The sequence below is a fragment of the Trifolium pratense genome, linkage group LG4 (genome assembly GCF_020283565.1).
Source record: "Trifolium pratense cultivar HEN17-A07 linkage group LG4, ARS_RC_1.1, whole genome shotgun sequence".
Taxonomy (NCBI): Eukaryota; Viridiplantae; Streptophyta; class Magnoliopsida; order Fabales; family Fabaceae; genus Trifolium; species Trifolium pratense.
Window position 1 is genome coordinate 3,214,800 of NC_060062.1, and position 24,913 is coordinate 3,239,712.

The following is a 24,913-nucleotide window of genomic DNA, read 5'->3' on the forward strand; positions in this document are numbered from 1 at the left end:
TTGTTAATAAGCAAATAATATTTTGTTTTAGAAAAATAAAATAAAAATGATTTAAACAGAATTTATTTAGTCTAATAAGTGCAGTTCAATTGATAACTACCAAATCATTCAAACAAAAAATAGTTAATAGCTACTGAAGACATAATTTAGAGGATCGGGGTTCAAAATCCACCACTTCTTCACATTAAAGTGTGTATTAGCAACTTGATCAAAAACAAATATTTATTGAATTTTATGATATTTTTTTTCACAAATTAGAATGTTTTTACTTTTATTAAAGATAAAAGTAGATTAAATTTAATAAAAGCCTTAATTTCTCTTTGTAAAAAAAATAAAATCCAAAATTTATGGGACATATACCCAAATCAGGAGGGAAAAAAACAATAACTTTTTTTATAACAATAAGGATAATCTAACTAACTGAACGAGTTGTGGAGATCTAAATAACCCTCGCTCACATGTAATCCTGTTGCTTTTATCGAACTTCCCTCTTGTATGGACAAACAATCACCATTATTACAACACCAATATTTTTAGACATCTTTACAATCCGACACCAATAATGCATGCAGAAAATTACAAAATAAGATTTAGGAGTGACTAAAACTGAAGTGAAATGAGCATCAAATCGTTTTTTTTCTTTTTTCTAACAACTTTTGAACATGAGTTGATATTTCTAAATCAATATTGTTGAATACTGGCAGACAAATCTTGAAAGTGTAGTAAATTAAGAACCTTTTCTAAAAGAGGTTTGAGATAAGAGATGATTGTAGTACGATTGAGGACAACAATTGCAATAAGAGATAATCCGTTTAAAATATAATATGATCAATGTGGAGATTACGAGCAAACACATAACATGAAATAAAGTCCACATCTCAGCCCTCGAGAATTATTGCAATCAAGATTACAATAAAAACTTTGGATAAGGTCACCCTTATCATCTTTATGTAATCCGCCACAAGCTAAGAAGCCACTTTTTTTGCTATGAACTACTTAAGCTTACCTGTAGGAGGTTGCTCCCATTTGATATGCATTATGGAACCAAAACTATTCTTATAAGCCGCATCTTTAGCAATACTTTCAATAACCATTTGCATTTTGCTAACTATTTGAAAGAGCCAATTTTATCGAAGATTGAAATATTAGTTAAACACCAATTTGTTATGATCCTTCCGCAATTTTTTTTTTGGATAAAATACTGCAACTTATTTTTTATTTATAGATATTTATTACTCTCTTATTTTTGAAAAATAATACTCCCTCCGTTCCTTTTTATTTGTCGGTTTAGAACAAAACGACCAAATTAAGAAAATGCCTTTTTGTACCGAATCTTCTTATTATACCATAATTTTAATCCACCAATATTCTTTTTTTGAACAAACTTTCTCTTTTCATTAAATTTAATATATTACGTAAAAAAATAAAACAAATTTAATATGTATAACAACAACAAAAATTAAAAACATTTAGTTTTCCAAATACTCTCTCTGTCTCAAAATAATTGTCACTTTAAGAATAAAATTTTGTCTCAAAATAATTCATTCTCACTTTTCAATGTAATATTTTCCAATTGTACCCCTAATCATTACTATATGCATTATTCCTAAGGAAACAAACCTATAATTTATAGGGGTAATTTAGTAAAAATATTATTTCTTTTAATAACATTATTACATTTCTTTTCTTTTTCTTTTTTAATTGCAAACAATTTATTAAGCCTCCACTCCAATCAAGGCACAAGAAGGGCCAAGAAAGGGGTGAAAGCAAGAATATAATGAAAGGTGGAATAAAATTTCTTAATATGTGTGAAATAACCTTAAAGGACAAACATGGGGGATGAATCTGATACTTTTTTCTGGATTGATCCATGGGTGGATGAGATTCCTTTGTGTGCGAGGATTGAGAGGTTGTTTGACTTGGCAGAGAACAAATCGGCCTCAGTGGCTGTGATGTTATAGTTAGGGTGGGGGGCGAGAGGAGAGGCGTGGGTGTGGCGGAGATAGTTGAGGGCGTGGGAGGAGGAGATGATGGGGAGTGTCAGGATTCACTTCTTAACTCTCTTTGGAGGATCATTCCACAGATAGATGGCAGTGGCAGCCTGAATTGGAGAAAGGTTACACTATCAGTGGTGCGTATCATCTCTTGACGGCTCAAGATGTGGTTACTTTGGATGTTTCAGCAGATCTCGTTTGGAACCCTCAGGTTCCTTTGAAGGTTTTTATTTTCGCGTGGCGTCTCTTGCGAGATAGTTACCTACCAAAGTCAACCTGGTTGGCATCTTGTCATCGGCGAATCATTATTGTGTGTCTGGTTGTGGAGTGGCCGAGTCGGCTCAACATTTGTTTCTATCATGTAGCACTTTCGATTCCATTTGGTCTCTCGTCAGTTCGTGGATTGGTTCTTCATTGGTGACTGTTCAGACTCTATCAGATCATTTCGTTCAGTTTACTACTTCAGCAGGGGGTCTTCGAGCATGACGCTTTTATATGCAGCTTATATGTCTCGCTTGCATGTGGGTTGTGTGGACTGAGAGAAACCACAAATTGTTCAGAGGCTCAACATCTTTAGCACAATATATGTTGGACAAAATCAAGTCTTTTTCCTATAGGTGGTTGAAAGCGACAAGTAGTACTTTAGCTTTAAACTGTCATAGTTGGTGGTCTAGTCCTGTGCTTTGTTTGAACCTTGTATAATTTTTATGGTTTTTGTATTGTGGTTCTCTTGTAACTCTTTTAGTCTACCTTGATATGTCTTGTGCTGAGGAGACCTCTTTTTTAGTTATATATATATATATATATATATATATGAGTCAGGATCCGTTGACACCAACTAGTTTGACACCAAATGTTACACCTCTCAATAACGTTTTAACCGATATAAATTTTATAAAATCCACCGTTGGATTGAAAGTTTACATCATATAGATCATTTGTGTAAAATTTCAGACAAATCCAAAATCATTTGATATGCTATTGAGACACATAAAGATTAACGGCATTTAAAAAAATACAAAATCCGTTAATTTTGATGTATCTCAATAACATATCAAATGATTTTGGATTTATTTGAAATTTTACACAAATGATCTATATGATGTAAACTTTCAATCCAACGGTGGATTTTATAAAATTTATATCGGTTAAAACGTTATTGAGAGGTGTAACATTTGGTGTCAAACTAGTTGGTGTCAACGGATCCTGACTCTATATATATATATATATATATATATATCATTTAATTAGTTTTATTGAAAGGAGGCTATAAGATAAAATATAACTTTAAATTATCAAAACGATAAATAATTTGAAACAATTTTTTTTCTAAAACGACAAAGAAAAAGGAACAGATGAAGTATAATATATTGAAAATATATCTTTAAATAATTTCTTCGTGATAATTTATTTTATATTTTTTAAAAATAAAAACTAAAATAAATCAATGTATCAAATTAAATCACATATTATTGTAAACAAATAAATCAAATATTTCTATAAAAAAATTAATTAAATTAAATAGAGTTCACAAATAATATCTTTTTTTTTAAAAAAATCAAATCAAATACTAGAATAGAACTAAACCAAAAAATAGCGATCGAGTTAACACAAAATAAGTTATTTAGTTCTTAAATTTAAATAAATAAATATAGAAACAGAAGGATCTAGAAAACTTCAAGCCCTAGCTAACAGTACTATATAACCACTCATTCACTTAACACTCTTTCATACTTTTCGTTCTTCTTCTCTGAAACACTCGCAATCCCTTCAAATCCCTAATTCCCTTTCCCTCTCATCTAACAAACCCTAGATCGATCGACGATGGCGGAACAAGAGACGTTCGCTTTCCAAGCTGAGATCAATCAACTTCTCAGTCTCATCATCAATACTTTTTACAGTAACAAGGAGATTTTTCTTCGTGAACTCATCAGTAACGCTTCCGATGTAAGCTTCTTCTTCGCTCTGTTTTTGTTTTTCATCGTGTTTAATTTTGTTTGATTTTTATTCGTGAATTGTAATGATTTTATCTAGTTTGTTTTTGGTTTTTCTGCGATGATTTGTTTTTGTTTATGTTAGTTATTGTATTAGGTTTCTGCTAATTGATTTGTGTAGTTCTTCATGATCTCTGTACAGTTATAATTTGTTAGACTTGTTTTGGTTCCGCCTTTTTTGTTTAAATTGTTGTAGTTGTTATATGAATTTAATTGATGTGGTTTTAATTTTGAATTAATAAGTGTATTTTTCATTGTTGATTCACATGAAATTCATGATTATTATACCTAATTTGAAATTGAATGTTTAATTAGCATAGTAGTAGTTGTTTATATGTCTGTTATCCCTAATTTTGTGATCTATTTGACACTGTAATGTTTACATTAGAACTTTTTATAATAATTAATTCGTTATAAGTTTTAAATCAAAAGATTTTTGTGACTAAAAAAATATGGGTTTAGGAATATAGTTGTTACTTTTGCATTGGAATATTTGGTTAGTATTTTGGAATGTTTGATGTGATAGTTTGATTTTGTTGTTCTTGTTGTGGGCATGGATTTTGTTCTGATTCCTTTCTTTGACTGTTGTAATGTAGGCTTTGGATAAGATCCGATTTGAGGGTTTGACCGACAAGAGCAAGCTTGATTCTCAGCCAGAGTTGTTCATTCACATTATTCCTGACAAGACTAACAACACCTTGACTATCATTGATAGTGGAATTGGAATGACAAAAGCTGGTATGCTAATTTGTTTTTTCAGAATCAGAAGTTCTTTATTTAGAACTGTTTGTTGTATGATAAATTATGTGTTTTCTCTAACACTTGTTTGTTTTATGTTCCAGATTTGGTGAACAACCTAGGTACCATTGCAAGGTCAGGTACCAAGGAATTCATGGAAGCTTTGGCCGCTGGTGCTGATGTGAGCATGATTGGACAGTTTGGTGTTGGTTTCTACTCTGCTTATCTTGTGGCCGAGAAGGTTATTGTTACCACAAAGCACAATGATGACGAGCAGTACGTGTGGGAGTCTCAAGCTGGTGGGTCATTCACTGTGACTAGGGATACAACGGGTGAAGTTCTTGGCAGAGGAACCAAGATTACTCTCATCCTCAAGGAGGACCAACTTGAGTATCTCGAGGAGCGCCGTCTTAAGGACTTGATTAAGAAGCATTCTGAATTCATTAGCTATCCAATTTCTCTTTGGATTGAGAAAACCATTGAGAAGGAGATTTCTGATGATGAGGATGAGGAAGAGAAGAAGGAAGAGGAGGGTAAGGTTGAGGAAGTAGATGAGGAAAAAGAGAAGGAGGAGAAAAAGAAGAAAAAGATTAAGGAGGTATCTCATGAGTGGGATTTGGTGAACAAACAGAAACCTATTTGGATGAGGAAGCCTGAAGAGATTACAAAGGATGAGTATGCTGCTTTTTACAAGAGTCTTACCAATGATTGGGAAGAACATTTGGCCGTTAAGCATTTCTCCGTTGAGGGTCAGTTGGAGTTTAAGGCTGTTCTCTTTGTACCCAAGAGGGCACCTTTTGACCTCTTCGACACAAAGAAGAAGCCAAACAACATCAAATTGTATGTCCGCCGTGTCTTCATCATGGACAACTGTGAAGAATTGATGCCTGAGTATCTTAGCTTTGTTAAGGGTATTGTGGATTCTGAGGATCTCCCCCTTAACATTTCAAGAGAAATGCTTCAACAAAATAAGATCTTGAAGGTCATTAGAAAGAATTTGGTAAAGAAGTGCCTTGAGCTTTTCTTCGAAATTGCTGAGAACAAAGAGGACTACAATAAGTTCTACGAGGCTTTCTCCAAGAACTTGAAATTGGGTATCCATGAGGATTCTCAGAACAAGACAAAGCTTGCTGAATTGCTCAGGTACCACTCCACCAAGAGTGGTGATGAGTTGACCAGCCTCAAGGATTATGTTACCAGGATGAAGGAAGGACAGAATGACATCTACTACATTACCGGTGAAAGCAAGAAAGCTGTTGAGAATTCTCCCTTCCTAGAGAAGCTTAGGAAGAAGGGTTATGAAGTTATCTACATGGTTGACGCTATTGATGAGTATGCTGTTGGTCAGCTCAAGGAATTTGAGGGAAAGAAGTTGGTGTCTGCTACCAAGGAAGGTTTGAAACTCGATGAGACCGAGGATGAGAAGAAAAAGATGGAAGAACAGAAGGAAAAATTTGACAACCTATGCAAGGTTGTCAAGGAAGTGTTGGGTGACAAGGTGGAGAAAGTGGTTGTCTCTGACCGTGTTGTCGACTCTCCCTGCTGTCTTGTGACTGGCGAGTATGGTTGGACTGCCAACATGGAGAGGATCATGAAGGCACAAGCTTTGAGGGACAGCAGCATGGCTGGATACATGTCTAGCAAGAAGACAATGGAAATAAACCCTGAGAATCCCATCATGGAGGAGCTTAGGAAACGTGCTGATGCCGACAGGAATGACAAATCTGTGAAGGATCTTGTTCTCTTGCTTTTTGAGACTGCCCTTCTAACTTCTGGATTCAGCCTTGATGAACCCAACACTTTTGGAAACAGAATTCACAGAATGCTAAAGCTTGGTCTTAGCATTGATGAGGATGCAACTGAAAATGATGCTGACATGCCACCATTGGAGGAAGCTGATGCTGACGCAGAGGGAAGCAAGATGGAGGAGGTCGACTAAGTCTGATGTAGTTGCTGCTATTATTTAGGATGTTTTGAGGTTGAGAAACAGTCTTTTTATGTTTTTGCTTTTATTAATTCTTAATTTTGGAATGTTAACAATATTAGATGCAATTTTCTGGACCTGTCTACTGTTCTACTTATCGTAAGTTTTGGTGTGTTAATTGTTGACTATCATTGGTGCTGCGTTCTTTAATTTTTTATACAACTCCTGCGTTATTTTTTCATATTTTGTTCCTATGTTGTGTGAAAAGTAAAAGGCTTAGGGCGATTTCATTAATTAAATAATGTACTTTATTTTTCACCACATTCCGATTATTCGATTTTTTTTTCATAAATAACTTTGTTTCTTCATAAAAAAGAAACCTGCAGTCTTTGGAATAAAATAGGGAAAAACTTGTTTCCAAAAGACTGATTTGGAAATCTTCGGCACTTCAAATATTTCTCATCTTGTCGCCTGACCTATTCATCAAACATTTTTCTTAGGTTTCTTTCATTTTCTCAGTCATCATGCTTTTTTAATATTCCTTTAATTTCCTTTCTCTATTTATATATCAGTATCAATTTGAAACACACCTTATTTTTTAAAAAATATCAACATAAGCGGGAGTAGAGTACATCTCATTTGACATTTATATCTAAAATAGACATGATCACCGATAGCCATTGATAAATTAAAGTTCAATCGTAATAAAAGTGTTGATTAGCCTGTGACTTAACATTTGGAGTCAATTAGATTTTCTAGATGATATTTCCGGAACAAGTACAATTTAGATGATATTTTGAGAACAAGTACAAAATAAAACAAGTTTTCTTTGTTTGAACTATAAAAGAAAATCATATAAAAAATATGAAAAGGAGAAAGTACAAGTGATACTCTATTCACTAAAAGTAGAAAAAGTACAATTTCGAACTAACTCAATCAGGAAAGGAAACTCGCAAAGTGTACATAAAAACCAATCCCCTGCCCCCAATGAAGAAAACAAAAAGAACTATCTATAGAAACAATATATATTATGTTCTAGGAAGCACCGACACTCCTCAGATTAGGCGTGTCCGTGTCGGAGACGTGTCGGTGTCCGTGTCCGACACCAACACCGACACTTATAATTACACTAAATTATGTGATTTTTCCAAATTTTTATCAATGTCGACATGTCAGTGTCCGTGTCATGTCCGGTGTCCGTCTCTGTGTCCGTGCTTCATAGATTATGTTTACACACATTCGTAGTAGAGACATGGAGAACGATTTATTTTAGCCAAAAACTACTTTCATGAGACAAGTTTGATACCCTCCACCACCTCTTATAGTACTGATGCTTGATTTGAGAAGACTTTTTCATTCCTAGCTCGCCAAAGCGCCCAAACCACGACATGTTCGATCATCATTGCTCCCTTCTGACAAACCAACGATTGATTTCACACTAAACCACCCCCGCAAAACAACATCCAACAAACATATGATTTGTCTACTTCACCTCCACCAAACTCCAGATTCACAAAGAATTAGCTCCTTTAGAAACTATTCCTCTACGAGACAAATTCTCCTTTGTAGGTAGACGATCAAGAAGTTGCGATGAAAAAACAAATCACTTTTGAGGGAGTCCAACTACGAACTACCCCATACTTTGTTTAACGCCTCACACAACCTCATATTCCAAGAAGAGGAAGAGAGAAGAATGTGACATAGATGAGAATAGTTGGATTTGATTGTGTATATATCTCCGAGGCTAATATTACAATGCCACTCATGGTGAATAATTCCTTCCTTCCATTAAAATAGATCATCCCACCAAATCATTTTCAACTCCTTTACCAATCATTTTCTCTTCTGCAACATTTTCACTTTCAAAACTCCAACTATCCCAACATTTCACAAATTTGAAAGTGCAGTAAAATGCTTGGAAGACATTACTAAAACCAATTAGCCAATAGTTGGAAAAAAAAAACCCTGAACTCATGTTTATGCTCTAAATTGTGAGTGTGCTACTGATTCAAACACTTCTCCCAGAATCTTCAGAGGTTGAATGAATTAATTTTTATGATTAAATTCAAAATAAGCATCATTGCATCAAGGAACACAACCAGATCAAAAATAAAACACAATAGAAAAAGAATCCAAAGTTGTGGAAATGAGAGAGAGGGAGGTGAATTTCGGGAGCTTCAGTGTTGACGGAAAATGCACCTTTGGCAAGGACCTAAGTTTGGCCGGAAAATACAGAAGTTCGATAATCAGCAACAAAGAGGGAAAGTAATTTCAATGGCCATGACTCCATGTGCAAAGTGTATTGTATTATTGTGCTCTCGATTTAATCCGATGACTATAATTTATGGTCGATGATGGACCAATACTTTAATACCAGAAATATATGTCATACTCCAATGACACAATAAGAAAAATAAAGGTTTTTGTAAGTTTTCAAGCAATAAATCAAATGTATTTAAAGAAGACTTAACACCAAAACCAAATATCATCATGAAAGAAAAGTAACAAATGTATGGCAAATTTCTCTCTGCATTATCCTTTTTTACATAAATGAAACCACAGGAAATATGACCAAGTAAATAAACTTAATCTCTCAAAAAAAAATCTTAAGCTTCAAGTATCGTCTACTTGTGAATGGAATACAAAGCTTGGGAATGTTGTGGTGATGTCCCTGCGCAACATATGAAAGCGGATGTTAAAGAGTGCCAAAGAGATATATAAAATGAAAGAGTAACGATGTTTGAATATCAAGTTGATAATAGTAAATAAGGTTTCTTCGTTCCTCCTTGTGGTGATTACCTTAGATATTGAAGGGTCATGTTCTTCAGAAGTGATGGATGGCGCATAACAAGGTTTCTCCATTCCTCCTTGTCAATCTTGCCATCATGCTTTGTATCAGCTTCCTCAAATGTCTGAAGAAATCCAAAACTCAATGTTCAAACTAACTGTTCTTTTTCGTCTTGAAACACCAAAACAGATTGGTGTATATATATATATATATATATATATGACATAAAAAGTCGTAATGTCAAAAGGAAAAACGTACCTTGTCGATTATACTCTCTATAACATCATCTGATAGGTTCATTCCAGATTCAGCAAGTGTAGCAACTACCATTTGCTTCACCTTTACATAAATAAAGACCAGATAAAAATCAGGCTTGTCCCAAATGAGGAGCAAAAGCTTGAGAAAAGTAAGATTTAAAGGCTAATTTACCTCTTGCCTTTCAATAAAACCCTGCTGCTTGAGATCATACAATTGAAAGGAAACTGAAACAAGATACAATATGGTTTTAATTATGGTATATATCGAAAAAAAAAGTAATAAGGTGAAATAAACTAGAGTTGATTCAAACTGTGCATCCTTCTTAGTTTACACAAGCTGAGGTACAGAAAATTTATCCTTAAAAGACGATTAGAAAACATAATTTGAAGTAACATACACTCGATCTTTTCATCAATAGGGGCATTTGGGTGGAAAACGGAGAGAGCACGAGCAAACTCTTCAAAACCAAGTATCCCATTGTGCTTTGTGTCAAACAAATCAAATACCTGCCCAAAGAGAATTTCATATGAGACATTAACAACTTGAAGTGATATGATATGAACCTATAATATGCACATGTTGGCAAGTAATAAGATAACATTTACAATAGAGAGGCAACAATCAACATTGTTACATTTAATTTGAATCGTGAAGAAACATTAACAATAACAAGTAAGAAGTTATTTTAAATTTGTCATGTCATATTAGTGTGAGATAAGGCTTGGTTATTGATATTAACTTGTCATTGTTGTACATGATGGCCTTAGCCTAATCTGATCAGAGAAACATATTTTCATAGTTCAGAGAAAAGTTAAACACATATTAAAAAAAAAAGATAGCTTTACATACCCGATCAGCAAACAAACTCTCTTTTTTATTAGTCTTGAATAATGCCAATTGAAACTCTTCCTGCAAATGATGCAGTATGAATATTAATACTGTAGGAAAAAAGTAAAAATTGAATATAACATCTCAGATATTTTATATGTTAGATCCTTTTGGATTGAAGAAAATAACAACATACGACATAGCAATAGAATTTGTTGTATAGGTATAGAATGATTTAAACCAGTGTTGTCAAATAGCGCCTGTAGCGGCACTATAGCTTAGCGGAATTTGAACAAATTGCTTTTGCTTCGCGATACGATTTTTAGTATTAAGTGTTGTCAAACATAGACTGTAGCAGTGCTATAACACTAGTGTAATAGAGTTTGAACAAACCACTATTTTCCGCAATCCTCAACATTGGATTAAACTTTTTTTTTGTATCGGAAAATCTCTATCAACAAAATTTATTATATGCCAAAACCACATTGTCCAGTGATAAAATAGACAAACCTTGTTGATCAGCCCATCGTCAATCACAGCACTACTGATCTTTTTAAAGAGCTCATAAAGTGCTTCAATTTCACTTACACTAACTGCGCACACAAGCAAAAGAAATATCTATCATCATCCATATCATGTGTATTTATTTCTAAATAGTAGTACAAGAGGTAATAGAATTCACAAATAAAATACAAGAGCATAACATCATTCATATGGTTTCAAAATCTAAAGGGAATGCCATAATATACAAGATATTAAAAGCACATATTCAAATCAAAATACATTTGCATACGAACAGAAGTTGCATTATAATTTATAATCATGAAGTTAGGATGATGCATACACACTGTCTCCCTCGCGAGGATTTCAGGATCGTCAAGGCCTGTTGTCTGCTTATATAAATCAAGGTCACAACACCGCAATAGAGGAGCACACAAATGCTTAATTCCCTCTATGCACTGCAACATGATAATATCTCTTGCAGCTCAAAATCGGAAAACTCCATAACTGTTCCAAAAAAAATAAAAATCAATTAGATATACAAATTAGTTAATTCATCATTAAGTCATCTTCAGTAGGCAGTTAGCAACTAAACCTTTTAACCATTTCCAATTTCAGCTGGCCAATCCCAAATGCCGGGATCTGCAAAACTCGAAGGCACCAACAGCAACAAAGCCTAGTTACAGAATTGAAGTAAAATCTCCATCACATTCTACTAAAGAAACTAAGAAAGTAAAGTAATCAAAACGAAAATACAAAAGAACAAGTTTCATGCTCTAATCAGGATCAGAACTTAACTTCAATTTACTTATTAGATCATCAAACTAAAAACACTCAACTCTCAAATGCTACAAATTATGGATTGCTTTCTTCCCATCAAAGATTCTTAAGTTTGACCAAATTCATGACAAAAACTTAATACAACAAAACCGAAAACCTCACTTAATTACTCCTTGTAGTGAAGTAGTTTAACCAATTAACTAAGAATTTGATAATGATATCTAATTATTCATATAACAACCATGCTAATTGGGAATATCAAAAAATTGTAAAAGATCAAAACAATTCCATCTCTCTGCAGCACCTAAGATCCATGATCACACAGAAAACACACCCGAATCGCATTAAAACAATTCCAATTCCAATATAAATAATTCAAATTCAATACCCTAATAACAAAAGATTCAAATTTGGACAAAATTAAAAATTGTTAGATTCTGAATTCAACGCAATTCACATACACACACGTGCATAGGAAGTTCATGGATCTATATAAACCAGACAAAAATCAACAAAATAAAAACTGAAAATTTATCGAAAATTCAACAACCCCAAATCACAATTTATGATAATCATGCTATTTCATAAGATTTCTGAGATAAAATTGAAGTGGGTAGGGTGAAAAATCATACCTTGAAGTTAAAGGATCAGCGAAAAAAGAGAGATTTTTGAAGCTTAGGGGAATGAATTGAGAAAAGGGGTTTTTGGTGAAGAAGAGAAGGGTTGTGTTGTGTATGAAACTAACGGTGGTTGCAGAAAATCGAATCGAGTGAGTGAAGGTGGCGAAAGTGATGATGATGTGATGACAGATGAGGGTACAAGTTGGAACCAAATCAATGCTGACACATATCATTATTTATAATCAATTATTGTTAATTTGTTATTATTCTTAGACATATATTCTCGGCAAATTTTGTTATTTTTGTACCAAAATAAAACAAAAAATGGTTGTTATTCAATTTTTAGTTTTTTTTTTTTAAAATTTTTATAGGCAAAACTACATCATTGGTTCACTAATTTAATTTCGGTTAACAGGTTAGTTTTTTTTATCCTTTTTCATGATATTTTAGTTTATGAATGACAAAAAAGAATAAAAATGACGTGAATCCTTCAAAAAAAAAAAATGACGTGAAAAAAAAAAGAATAAATTATTTTGGATGAAGATGTCATAAGGGGAAGTCAGAGACATCATTCACATTGAGTTTAAGAGCAAATAAATAAGTGAGTTATATATTACTCCCTTCGTTTTCTTAAAAATATTCAGTTCTATCATATTTAGCGTTTTTAATGAACGGTCCAGTTTGTGTTTTAAAGATACGATTTGTCAATTATTGTTATCTTTTTCATATATATATATATATATATATATATATATATATATATATATATATATATATATATATATATATATATATATATATATATAATTGAAAAACTAAAGTTTTTTTTAATAGGAATTAAGAGAAGGGTATAATAGGAATATATGATGCAAAAATCCACTTTCTTAATTTGGTGTTATCATTATAACTGGACACTTTTAAGAAAACAGAGGGAGTACATTTTTACCTAAAATCTCAAGTAATTAGACTTATGAATCATTTTGTTTATAAAATATTCAACTTCTAATTTTCTAAACATTGTGAGACTTAACCCACTTCACACTTGTGACAACATTCCAGACGGTTGTAAAGAAAAGAAGATCTTAAAAGCTCACACATAAATCTCTCCAAAGACACTTATTGAACAAATCATATATACTTCCTAGATTGGCACATTTTAAATATGAAGAAGAAGAACTGAAAAATGATGAGTTTGAAACCAAAACCCTATATTTTAATTTCCTTGCAACTAGCAACTAAATTGTACTCTTTTTACGCAAATTGAGTTATATTTATAAGACCATATATTTATCAGAAGATGATAGACTCTTGGTTATAAAATGAGTTCATATTCTTACAGCGCATAAATATGATTACTTCTAATAGGAACCCGTAAGTATTTCTTGTTATGTTTAGAAAATAAAAAAATTATTGAGGACATAATTAATAATTTTTAATCTTTAAGGATGTTTGCTGTGTTTTTATTCTTATTTTTTGTTAATAAGTTTAAGGGTCATGTTAACTTGTGCCCTAAGGACACATGTTAAGCTACCTAAAAATAGAAATATAGCATTTAATGATACAAAACATTTAATGTTTAGATAATTGAATACACCACAAGTTCAATAAATTTTTTCCACATTTATCTTCTTAACATGTGCCCTTAAGGGCACAAGTTAACATTCTCCTAAGTTTAAATATTAGTTTTTTGGATTTATTTTCTCAATATATGTTTAGTTAAATTGTTGTTACATATTTTTCAGAAAGTTAAAAATAAGAAATAAAGTAAAAGTAAGATAATATTTATACTTACATATAAATATATCAACTGGAAAAGTATAAAAAGGAAAATACTTTCCAACTAACCTATGACCTACAGTTCATTGTGAGGTTGTTGATGAACTGCCATTCAAAAAAAATAAAATAAAATTGTTGATGAACTGATTGGGGGACCATGTCTGATATTTAGTTTTTCTTCTTTAGAGTGTGGCTTAATTAAATAGGACACCTCTAACTAATAATTAGAATGGATAGGTCATTGCACCAAAAGTCCAGGAGTTGGAAAGTGACTAAAAATTAGAGAGGAGAAGGCTATCTATCTATGCATAAAACAATAGAAGGCAATTGTTTTTTTTTTTTTGACAAACCAATTGGTCTCTTTTATATAAATAAATATAAAACATGGATATTATTTTTTTTTTGGATAAATCACTCTAATTAAATGCTTTTGCACCCGATAATAATTTTACAAATTTCAGTCCTTAGACCGGCTATATGACTAATCTCCGTTCGAGTGCTTCAATTGTGGTTTAAAGCTCTTTCCACCTACCCAAAAATGTGTTATGCATGAATTGAATTTCAGTTCTCTTCACAAATTTGGTGTTGCTTAACCAACTGAGTCACATCAATTGGTTGTATAAATGAGTTTGGAACCCTAAATATAAATTTTTAATAAACAAAAATGAATGCAAAAGTATCACTATGATACAAGACTTTTTATTTTTGTTTTTTATCTATGGTTAGATAGGCCAACCCTATTCCTATAGAAATTTTCCATTGACAAGCTAAATCCTCCCCATGTTGGTTTTCTTTTTGTAAGTAAACTAGTGTAGGCCCAGGCCCAGCCTGACATTGTTAACTATCATCACTATACCATACAAGCATGATGCATGACAATGATAATTTATTCAAATTAAAGTAGCATGTCTCAGCTCAATGCATGTGAAAATACCTTGGTCAAACCAAAAGAGTACCAAATAGTACAAATTTATTACTTAGGGAACAAATATAATATTTACATCATTTTTCAATACAAAGATCTTATCTCACAATATTCAAATACAGTGAAAAAAAATAATGCTTAGGCAATCTCCTAATTTGAAAAGTTATCCACTACTTAGAATCTCCTAGTATGCAATGTAGTTTTGGTTACTGGTGAGGTCTATTCTGTACATATACAAACTCACTCAAGTAACTGTGTAAAGTATATTAGACCAAAATTTAAAATGAAAAAATAACTTTGAACAATATCAAGAGTATACATATGAGTATGAATGTTGTCTCAGCTACTTCTTCTACCTCTCTAAACCTTGTTTGCAGAGTGGACAGCAAGATAAAATTTTCAGCCACTGGTCCACACATTTTAGGTGGAACACATGAGAACATGGCAATTGCCTAAGTTCTTCTTTGTCTTTGTATTTTGCTAAGCAAATGCAACATTCCTGTCAAGCACAGCACAACATGACAAACTTATTTAATTCAATAAACAGAATTGGAAATAAGACAAATCTTGAAACTGATGGAAATTGTAGCATATGTCCAAATTGTAGGGAAAAATTAATGTTTCTAACTTTTGTGTCTCATTTGAATTTTTTAGTAGCATTCCTCATTCTATATATATTATCAGATTAGCAAACTATACACTAACAATGTAAATATCTGTGTAAAACTTGTTTACATTGTAAGTTACTTACCGGATCTTCATTGATAAAATTTTCAATGCTTTCAGAGTCATCGGCAGGCTCTAACTTGGTATGAGGTTCTTTATGTATCCAACTTGGAAGTTGCGAAATTTGTTCATCAGTCGCACCTTTATTAGAAGAGGCCATGTTCATGTTGTAACCAAGGAGGGTGCTGATCAGTGGTACACAACAGCATAACAGAAGAAAAAGTAGGAAAGGGAAAGAGTAGCAGATTGCATTCCAAGTAAGCAATGTGATGCAGAGGACATGAAGTTTTGGAGCTTGTTGAAATGAACCAAAACGTGAGTCGAAAAACCAAACATTTCCCATCACAAACCATATGGCAAAGAAAAACTCCAGTGATGTCCTGCATTTGTTCATCAAGTGTGGCATCCTGGAAACATTGACATAGTATAGTGTAAATTACATTAATTTTCGAATTTCACCCACACAAAAATTGCATAAATCTAAAAGCAGTGTTTTTAAAACCGGACCCCTATCAAGTCTGGTGAAGCTATTGAATCGGATATGATATAGAACCGGAAATGATGTTAGAAAACCGGTCAAAACTCAGATTAAATATGTTCGTTTAATTGGTTATCCAGTGCCATATATGACCTGGTCGATCACTAGTCCAATTTTAAAAACACCATCTAAAAGAACTTGTTCTCTAATTAAGCTTGGATTGATGATGATTAAGGCTGTTATTCAAGCCAAGGTAGGTAACACAAACAGGTTTCACTATTTTTTAGTTCCAATTTGGTGCTAATCAGGAATTAATTTTTCTTTTGTTTGACACTAATTTTTTAATAGAAAAAGTTCGTAATACTTCCAAATGATTGATTCACTAATTTAGTCTTTTCATTTTTCACATGATTTATTCTTAATTAGATTGGAAAGATTGCAAAAAACAAAAGATTCTTCTCTGTCACAAAACTTTGAACTGATAAAAATAGAAAAGGTATGTGAGAGTGTTTGATTCTACCAAACTCTATATATGAGATAAATTACAAATACCTTTATAATTACTTGATACTTGGTATTTTTCTATCTTAAGCAATCCAATTGTTCTTGCCTAAATATCATAATCAATTGAAGGTGCAAATATTTTTTTCCTTTTGAAATTCACAAACCAAAAATATGACAGTATGAACCTTTTCTAGCCAATTTTTAAGCATACTCAGAAGATTAATTTAATACCCTACATAAGTTATTACTTATTTGTAAGTATTATACTAATATTATGCATCAATTCACTAATAACAAAATTGACTTAAAGAAATTCTTGATGATTGAAAATGAATAGGATACCTTGTTTCTTCATTGTTTCTCTGCTGTTCCATATCAGAAAGACTAAGAGTATCTCCTTGAATAAGATAAATTTGTCGATACCGGCCATAAACCATAAGCAGATTAAGAACACATCCAATATCATAACCAGATATCCATACCCTCATAGGCCAAACAGGTTTCTCCCTCATTGAAATAGCCAAAATGAATGTAGAAATGATTATTTGTACGAACAAAACAATAAACTCCAACATCAACCAAGTACTCGAATTGAAAGGATTAGAGCCAAGATTAGACCTTGATCCATTTTGGTAATGAAAAACTCTTCTTAACAAGGTAAACCATCTTGATCTAGATATTCTCATCGCCATCCTAACCGAAAACGAAGGCGGTGACGAGACAAGTTGAGGTCTATTTCTAGAACTACCATCTCTATCTGCTCTTTCTGCATAACTTGAAGAAGATTGAACTATGCTGTTGGAATTCAACAAACACCTAGAATTCATTGATTTTTTTTTTTCTCTTATGAAATTATATCAAAGCTTTAAACTTTACAATTCATGAACAAAAGGGTATCTTTCAAACTAAGCTTACAACCTTTTCAAACTAATTATAAAAACAAACCTTTCATCAAACACATACTGTGCAAGATGAAAAAGATGAAGTTTTTATAGAAAGAGGATAAAGGGTGTTAAGGATTTGTCAGATAAGGTGGAGTTTGTGACTCAGAAGTTGACAAAGAATCAACTTATTTTATGAAACTTTGCTTTGATTCAAAGTGAATCATAAGGTTTGGTTTGGAGGGAAGTTAACCGTTGGCCAACTACTTTTGAGATCATATTTTTTATATGATATATGAAGTTGAACTTTGAATGAAATTGGAGTTCAATTTGGTGACTTTTTGTTTCTATAGTTAATTATAAAATTATATAATACTAGTTGCAAAGATTTTTTGTTTTGTTTTGGAGTGAAATGAAAATAAAGTAAAAAGTTGGTTTCCCTTTGAATTCAAGTGGATAAGAGAAGACTCAAAGCGATTAGTATCTTATAAATGGTGTCAATATATTATGTAGAATTTAATTTATACCTGATGGTAAAGTTTACACATGCATCCAATAATATATTAACACATTATGGTATTTAATAACATATTATTGGATATATGTGTAAAAAATCTTTACACCGACAATACACAACAATTAAACTCTATTTTGTAATCCCTCGTGACAATATATAAAAAAAATAATTAATTTTTGTTTATATATTGTCACATATGAAGTACAACAAAAATACAATTTATTTATTATAAATAAACTAAATTATATGACTTAGAGTTTACCAATAAGTACCAATAAGTACAATTTATTTTGTAATCACTAGTGGATAAGTTGCTTGAGCAGAGTGAGAATCTCCTACAGTGCAGTAAACTCTATGTTTAAAAAGAGTAAGTTCAAACAGCCAAAACCATAACTTTATGTCTTAAAATTTTGAGTAAACTAGTTTAATTTGATTATAGATATATAATATAAATATAATTTTATTTTGAGGTCAAATAATATGACAATTTAATAATTTAATTACAAGTAATGTCCTAATTATGTCGGTAAAAGTGAAAACCACATATTCTTTTTTAGTCAAGGTTCAACCCTTAGCCCTATAACCTGGATTTTGTGCAATCGAAGAGAGGTAATTGCATTGCAGTAGGTCATATATGACCTGTTTGATTAAAATCAAACGGTGCAAAATTTTAACTTGAATTATATATTTAAAAAAAAATTAAAATATGATATTAAAATTTGGACTGTCTGATATTTATCGGACGGTCCAGGTCTCCTAACTATAGTGTCTTTGCACATAATCCAAATCCCTTAACCTAACAAAATTTAGATTTTCTTAATAATTTTTCATCAAAGTCTTATGTAATATTATTTTTATTTTTAAAGGCCTTACAACATAAATTATTTTTTCCTTAAAAAAAAAAAAATTATTTTAGGCATCTGAACATGTTGGCGGTCTCAAATTTAATCAACAGAAATATATTATAACCTCTCTATAGTTGAAAATGTAAGTACAATTGATCAAACATCGTGTATTTTTTTATTTATAATTTTTGTTTCTTCTACTTTTGAACTGTATTGATGTTTTAATTACATAAACCATATAATTTATAAACCATATAATATAACCGATTTGAATTATACAGTTGATTTTTTTTGTTGGTATTATATGTATGGTAAAAGGTTGGACACCTAATCCAACTATCGGGTACGTCATGTAATATTTGCACAGTGTGTGTGAGTGACTCTCCTTGTGTTTAATTATGTATGATTGCTATAGTTATGATTTACATAATAGCCACACCATACCATTCCAAAAAATGGTGTATACGTAGCTTAATTTTATAATTTGTTGAGATTTTATTTCCTAATTAAAGGAAAATCGTTAGAGTAAAGTTGTGATTAATTAAGACTTAGGTTACTTGCACATACACTACTCCTTGTGTGCTTCGAAGTTCCGTAACTATATAGCCATCTAGGTGGCGTCACCTAAGTTTTTTTTTTTTTTTGAAGCATTTGTTTTGTTTTGATTAAAAGTAGTAGTATTATTTAAATTTATGACATGACATAAGTGTGTTTGTATTAATTAGTTATTAAGTGGCGTATTTAGATTTATCGAATGCCATTATTAATATTTTTTTCAATAATACGAAGGTCATTAGGTCAAATTATAAATAAATACGATGATTAAAGTAAATATTGACAACATCTTTTACAAAATTCGGAGGTGGGTGACTAAGAAGAATGAAACCTGTAAGTATAGAGAGATCATAGTTTGCAATTCAATTAACAACTTGGTTTGCCTGCATGTATATGAGAGATTTAAACTTGTCGGTTATTTATTTATTTTTTTGAAAGTACACTTGTCGGTTCTTGATCTCAAGTCAATTGATGAGGGAGACAATAGAGACACAATGATATACATAAATAATGTTTTTATTATTAATAATATAAAAAATACTGGTATCTCACAGTTTTGGATACATTATATTGAATTCAATTTCATATCATATTTTTTATATTAATTTATTTTAATATAAAGTTAAATTTTAAATGAATTTTATCTAAAAGGTATCGGTGTCCAACCAAACTCTAAAATGCCTATAAAATTTTTGTAATAATAATTATTCCTTTAATACAATCACTAATTGTGTGTACGAAATTTTTTTGTTCCAAAATGTTTTTTTTTTTGACGTAATGTTTTTTTTTGTTCCAAAATGTTAATTAGTGTTTTAAATGAATCTTCATACCTCAAAATTTTTCTTGCTCTTTGTTGGGATATTTGGAATTCACCAAAATTAGAGTTAATTAACATGACTTATAAAATAAAGTTTGGCAAGCATAATATTAATTGCCATTTTTCCATAATCATAACACGGACTCACAAACAGCCAATAACCAAGTAACCTTCTAGCAAAGGTAACTTGTGGGTTCAAGCAGTCTCATAAGTTCTAACTCAACCGACAAAAATATCAAAATTGTTAGGCCGGACGTCGTGACCCGGGTTCGAACCTAGGATTTCACAATTATTTGTGAGTTTAATTTCAGTGGATTACCACTTCATCTATGAAAAAAAAAAACTTGTGGGTTCAAGCGAGGCGAATTATAAGTCAATGAGTTAATTAATGTAGGAGAAAGTAGCGCTAGCTTAAATAAAAGCAAATTTGTTCATATTACTAAGCAACTATAGAAATGGACAATTCAAAATATGCAAAAATATAGAATTATCAAAACAAAGCTTTCAAACCTCATTTTGCATTTGGATGGATTGACTAATCTAGAAATTCTTCATCATAGTAGCGCAAAAACAATAGTCCATAATATATTAATAAAAGAAAAATGTTTTATGTTGTACATAATTGTATAATTTTATAAATAACTCTTTAAAGGTTAATTTGATGTTGTAGACTTGAGATCTTATAGTGTGTTTCTCTTTAACTCTGATTCAAATTGTCTTGATCAATTCGTAATGAAATTTGTCTTAACTTTAACTGGACCCACCAATTCTTAAAGAAGTATTTTTATGGTTTTTCACCACCCGTTAAATCTGGTTCGGGGGTCAGTTTTGGCATCAAGTGGTTTCAGCCCCCTCTCGATCGTAGTTGCAGGGAAAAAAGTATTTTTATGGAGGTACATAATTAAAATTAGTACACACACACATATATATATATATATATATATATATATATATCAATTTTTTCCCTTCTAAAGAAATATTTTTATGAAGGTAGCAACTATTTTTTATTGGGAGCAAAACATTGTGAAACATTCCTTTGCAAGAAAAATATTGTTAAACATTTTCAAGTATTTTTTTCCCCTTTGTGGGGGTAGCAGCAGCCTCATACCATTACATGCATCTGCCTTAAAATTCTAAATCGAATGTTTTTCTTTTCTTTTTTTTTTTTTATGAAAATTCTAAATGGAATGTAGGGTAGTCTAAATTAGAGGCCAAGAAATATGAGCTAATGGTCAAACTCATGCAAAATTAATTCAAAGATGGTGCAAAGCGTATAGATTTTACAAGTGCACAAAAATTTCATTGCCTATGAAAATTTAAATGAGAGACCAATTCAAACATTTTTTTAGATCTTAATAATATAATATTAATAATATACTAAGATCAATTTTAAACATACCCTACATATTAATTATTATGCTCAACATCAATGAAAAATAAGATAAGGAATATGCGCATGGAATGAAAAACAAGTTAATTAAGGAGAATGTAACTTGAATGTCTACAATTTGGCCTTGTGTTATCATTAAGAATTGTCTAAATATTATTGAAGTGACCATATTTTAAAGAAACTTTTATAATTATAATTAACTAATAAAACATATAGTTTAAGCTTGTTTTTCTGACGTGAATGAATCAAATTTGACCCTATTAGGTCGGTAGGACATGCAACGTGTTACATATCTTGCAAAGAAAATCAATCACTTTCGAGAAAATGGATAAGAATAAGAATATTGGGAACTATACTCTAATTTCTTGTTTGACCAAAAAGGAGAACCTTTATCTACATTTTTAAGAGAAAATCAATAGGCTACAAAGATGAAACAAAAAAGTTAATTACCTTAGCAAAATATATATACAAGAGCAAACCAATGCCTTCCAAGTTTCATGGTTGCTCTCGTAGCATGATGGACTACTAAAATATTTAGAAGAGATCATATCTTTCTTTAAATTTTTTTATTTACTTTTAAATAAAAAAAATGAGGTAATGTGGATGTTAAGTACAACACGTATTATCTTTATCTTCTACTAATAAGATCGTCACGTTATAACGAAAGTTGAACCAATCTTTGTAAAAATGAATCAATTTTTTATCAACTAAATTCATATTTGGTGATATTTTGTTTTTTTGGTTTACAATGTTGATAATGAAGACCGAACTTAGGTCGTCATTCATACTACCAAAATCCTCCACCCCTAAACCAAACCTAGTGGCTTAATATTCAATTGTATTTATTTGTAAGATACCATGCTTGCAATATATATATATATATAGTTCTTTTATATTATAAATTTAATTATTAATAAAATTAAAAAATTAATATATTATGAGAAAATTAAGAGTTAAGATTTCAACACCTTATTTGTCAAAAAAAATAAAATAAAAATTTCAACACATTTTTATTTATTATTTAAAATTAATTGTTCATGTTGGATGAGTGATATCTTACGGGAGCACATTTGTAATGATTGTGGACACATGGTAATTTTATCTGCATACTAGCTATAAATTCTTTGACTTTGTTAGGTTATAGGAGTATTTACATGAGCACACAAATTAATAATCCATTTCAATATATAAAACCTATTTTATAAACGTACAAATATTAAGAAAAATAGTCCATGTATTAAATTTGTTTATCAATAATATATCTTTTTTTCCAAAATTACCCTTCAATTATTAAGAGAAAGAATAATAATATTTTACTTTTCTTCATTTAATTAGGAATATTCTTGTAAAAATTTAATTAATGCATATTGAACTTTGAAAATGTTCTTATAAAATGGGACAACAAAATTTTGCAAGAAGGTCTTATATATATTGGGACGGAGGGATATTCTTGTAAAAATTTAACTTTTCTCATAGTCACTTGCATGCAGTTTCAGATTTCATGCAGTTTCAGATTTAGAAGGATTAAATTCTAGCCAGCACGACAAATTTTTATTTTAAGTAACACCGATGTTAGTATATTATTAGATCAACTACAGTGACAAATGATAATAGTGATATTATTAGATCAAACATTTTACTCAAATTCAACTCAAACCATTGTAGTTGCATGTGTGAATTTTATGTTGGTCTGTTTGTTTGGTTTTTTTTTTTTTAAAAAAAAAATCTATTTTATCATTTTAATAGTGTTTGTTATAGATTTTTTAGAAAATTTTTATAAAAATGAAAAATCAATTTAACCTTAAAATGAAAACTTTTTTATTTTATAGATAAATTAAGAGAATAGTGGGTATCAAAGAGATTTTAAGAATACCAATTAAGACACACATAAAGTCCCTCGTCGTCTATCATAGTCTCATATGTAATAATAAAAAAAGAAAAAAGTACAAAAGAAAAATAAACCGGGGGACATGAAACTTGACCCAGCAAAGTGCAGTTCGACCCAAATGGGTGATACAAATACATAAATCAATACAAGTTTAATCAACTTAATCGAGCCTAACCGATTATCCTCAAGCACGAGTGTGGCAAACGTCCCAAAGAGATAAACGTAGAACAACGAAGAAGTGTGCAAACTCCTATTTAGTCCTAAAAGATAAAATAGAAGTCCCTATTCAATTAAGGCTAATGAACCGACCGTCAGCACGGAACGACACATGTACCCACTACTCCCTGCAGCAAGCAGCAAGTGATGATGGCTTTTTCAAGCTAACTGGTCCGAAATCATGGAAAGATACAAATATTGAGATAGACCCGACAAAGTGAGACCTCCGTAACAACCTATGACGAATCAAATCTTGTTAAAGCAAGAAAGAACCAATTGAGCGCCAGATCAAGGGATGGTCAGTCAACACGGTCTAGCCCCATAAGCACAAGAAAGATCAAAACACCATCGACTACTACCGTCAACACGGAGTATCTTCTTACCTAGCCCTTTCGAGTAAATTAGGCCGAATTGGGTCATGATAGTCTAGCTCGTGGATAGCTTCTAACAAAACAACGCGCATAGGAATGAATTGACTGCCAACACAGTAACATCCAATTAAAATTCCCTGCAACACAGCAAGACGACAACAGCGACGGAGGCAACATCTTTACATGGTCTAGAACAAAGTAAAAAAAATATAGCAAGAGAAATACCACTGTCTGATATGATTACCGATCTGCTCTATTCCTAGCCAATTGAAAAACGATAACAACTCTGTTAAATAGATCGAAGACAGAACTAGTTGGTTAGCACAACCACTATTTGTGACAGTAAAACAGAACCGTAGAAGTTTCGAAGAAACCCATCTCGAGAATCCAGTCGATTAAGCCAACAAACGATGATAGGAGGTTGTCGCCGGTCGATCTGGACAGCCTGACAGGCGGTGGTGCGGGTGGCTAGCCGGTCGTCACACCTTAAGATGAAAGCTAATCCCAATAGCTTTTCTAGAATACATTTTTCTTAAAACTAAGACTTTGTTTTGTTAAAAATAAGGAATAGTTGATAAGCTAGCTTATAGCGGATGAGT

The 24,913-nt window shown here is 31.5% G+C and overlaps 3 protein-coding genes across 4 annotated transcripts; 1 reads left to right on the forward strand and 2 right to left on the reverse strand.

The window, feature by feature from the left end:
* The first annotated feature begins 3,598 nt into the window (after positions 1-3,598).
* LOC123919868 (heat shock protein 90-2) lies at positions 3,599-6,891 on the forward strand. Its single transcript, XM_045971889.1, has 3 exons — positions 3,599-3,941; positions 4,585-4,726; positions 4,831-6,891. Exons 1-3 carry the CDS (start codon positions 3,819-3,821, stop codon positions 6,663-6,665), a joined length of 2,100 nt encoding a protein of 699 aa, XP_045827845.1. The 5' UTR covers positions 3,599-3,818; the 3' UTR covers positions 6,666-6,891.
* Positions 6,892-9,116: 2,225 nt separating this feature from the next.
* LOC123919869 (calcineurin B-like protein 3) lies at positions 9,117-12,675 on the reverse strand. Of its 2 annotated transcripts, none has more exons than XM_045971891.1 (10): positions 12,438-12,675; positions 11,621-11,701; positions 11,369-11,532; positions 11,035-11,117; positions 10,546-10,605; positions 10,094-10,202; positions 9,868-9,920; positions 9,697-9,777; positions 9,450-9,562; positions 9,117-9,321 (listed from the first exon to the last, which is right to left on the reverse strand). In XM_045971891.1, the coding sequence occupies exons 3-10, from the start codon at positions 11,490-11,492 to the stop codon at positions 9,264-9,266; spliced, it is 681 nt and encodes a 226-aa protein (XP_045827847.1). In that variant the 5' UTR covers positions 11,493-11,532; positions 11,621-11,701; positions 12,438-12,675; the 3' UTR covers positions 9,117-9,263. The 2 variants fall into 2 exon arrangements, with proteins under 2 accessions (XP_045827847.1, XP_045827848.1); XM_045971892.1 differs by having other exon boundaries at positions 11,621-11,667; positions 12,438-12,665.
* A 2,479-nt stretch (positions 12,676-15,154) lies between these two features.
* Positions 15,155-18,173, reverse strand: LOC123919870 (E3 ubiquitin-protein ligase At1g63170-like). Its single transcript, XM_045971893.1, has 3 exons — positions 17,177-18,173; positions 15,878-16,259; positions 15,155-15,625 (listed from the first exon to the last, which is right to left on the reverse strand). Exons 1-3 carry the CDS (start codon positions 17,659-17,661, stop codon positions 15,479-15,481), a joined length of 1,014 nt encoding a protein of 337 aa, XP_045827849.1. The 5' UTR covers positions 17,662-18,173; the 3' UTR covers positions 15,155-15,478.
* Between the last annotated feature and the right edge of the window lie 6,740 nt (positions 18,174-24,913).

Bases quoted from the DNA above. Each gene is read 5' to 3' on its own strand.
- LOC123919868 (XM_045971889.1), top strand. From the start codon at position 3,819: ATGGCGGAACAAGAGACGTTCGCTTTCCAAGCTGAGATCAATCAACTT. The intron at 3,942-4,584 runs GTAAGCTTCTTC...GTTGTAATGTAG, and splicing joins TCATCAGTAACGCTTCCGAT to GCTTTGGATAAGATCCGATT. The intron at 4,727-4,830 runs GTATGCTAATTT...TTTATGTTCCAG, and splicing joins AATTGGAATGACAAAAGCTG to ATTTGGTGAACAACCTAGGT.
- LOC123919869 (XM_045971891.1), bottom strand. From the start codon at position 11,492: ATGTTGCAGTGCATAGAGGGAATTAAGCATTTGTGTGCTCCTCTATTG. The intron at 10,606-11,034 runs GTTTGTCTATTT...CATCATTTGCAG, and splicing joins ACGATGGGCTGATCAACAAG to GAAGAGTTTCAATTGGCATT. The intron at 9,563-9,696 runs GTACGTTTTTCC...GGATTTCTTCAG, and splicing joins TAGAGAGTATAATCGACAAG to ACATTTGAGGAAGCTGATAC.
- LOC123919870 (XM_045971893.1), bottom strand. From the start codon at position 17,661: ATGAATTCTAGGTGTTTGTTGAATTCCAACAGCATAGTTCAATCTTCT. The intron at 16,260-17,176 runs GTATCCTATTCA...CAATGTTTCCAG, and splicing joins AGAAACAATGAAGAAACAAG to GATGCCACACTTGATGAACA. The intron at 15,626-15,877 runs GTAAGTAACTTA...TGTGCTTGACAG, and splicing joins ATTTTATCAATGAAGATCCG to GAATGTTGCATTTGCTTAGC.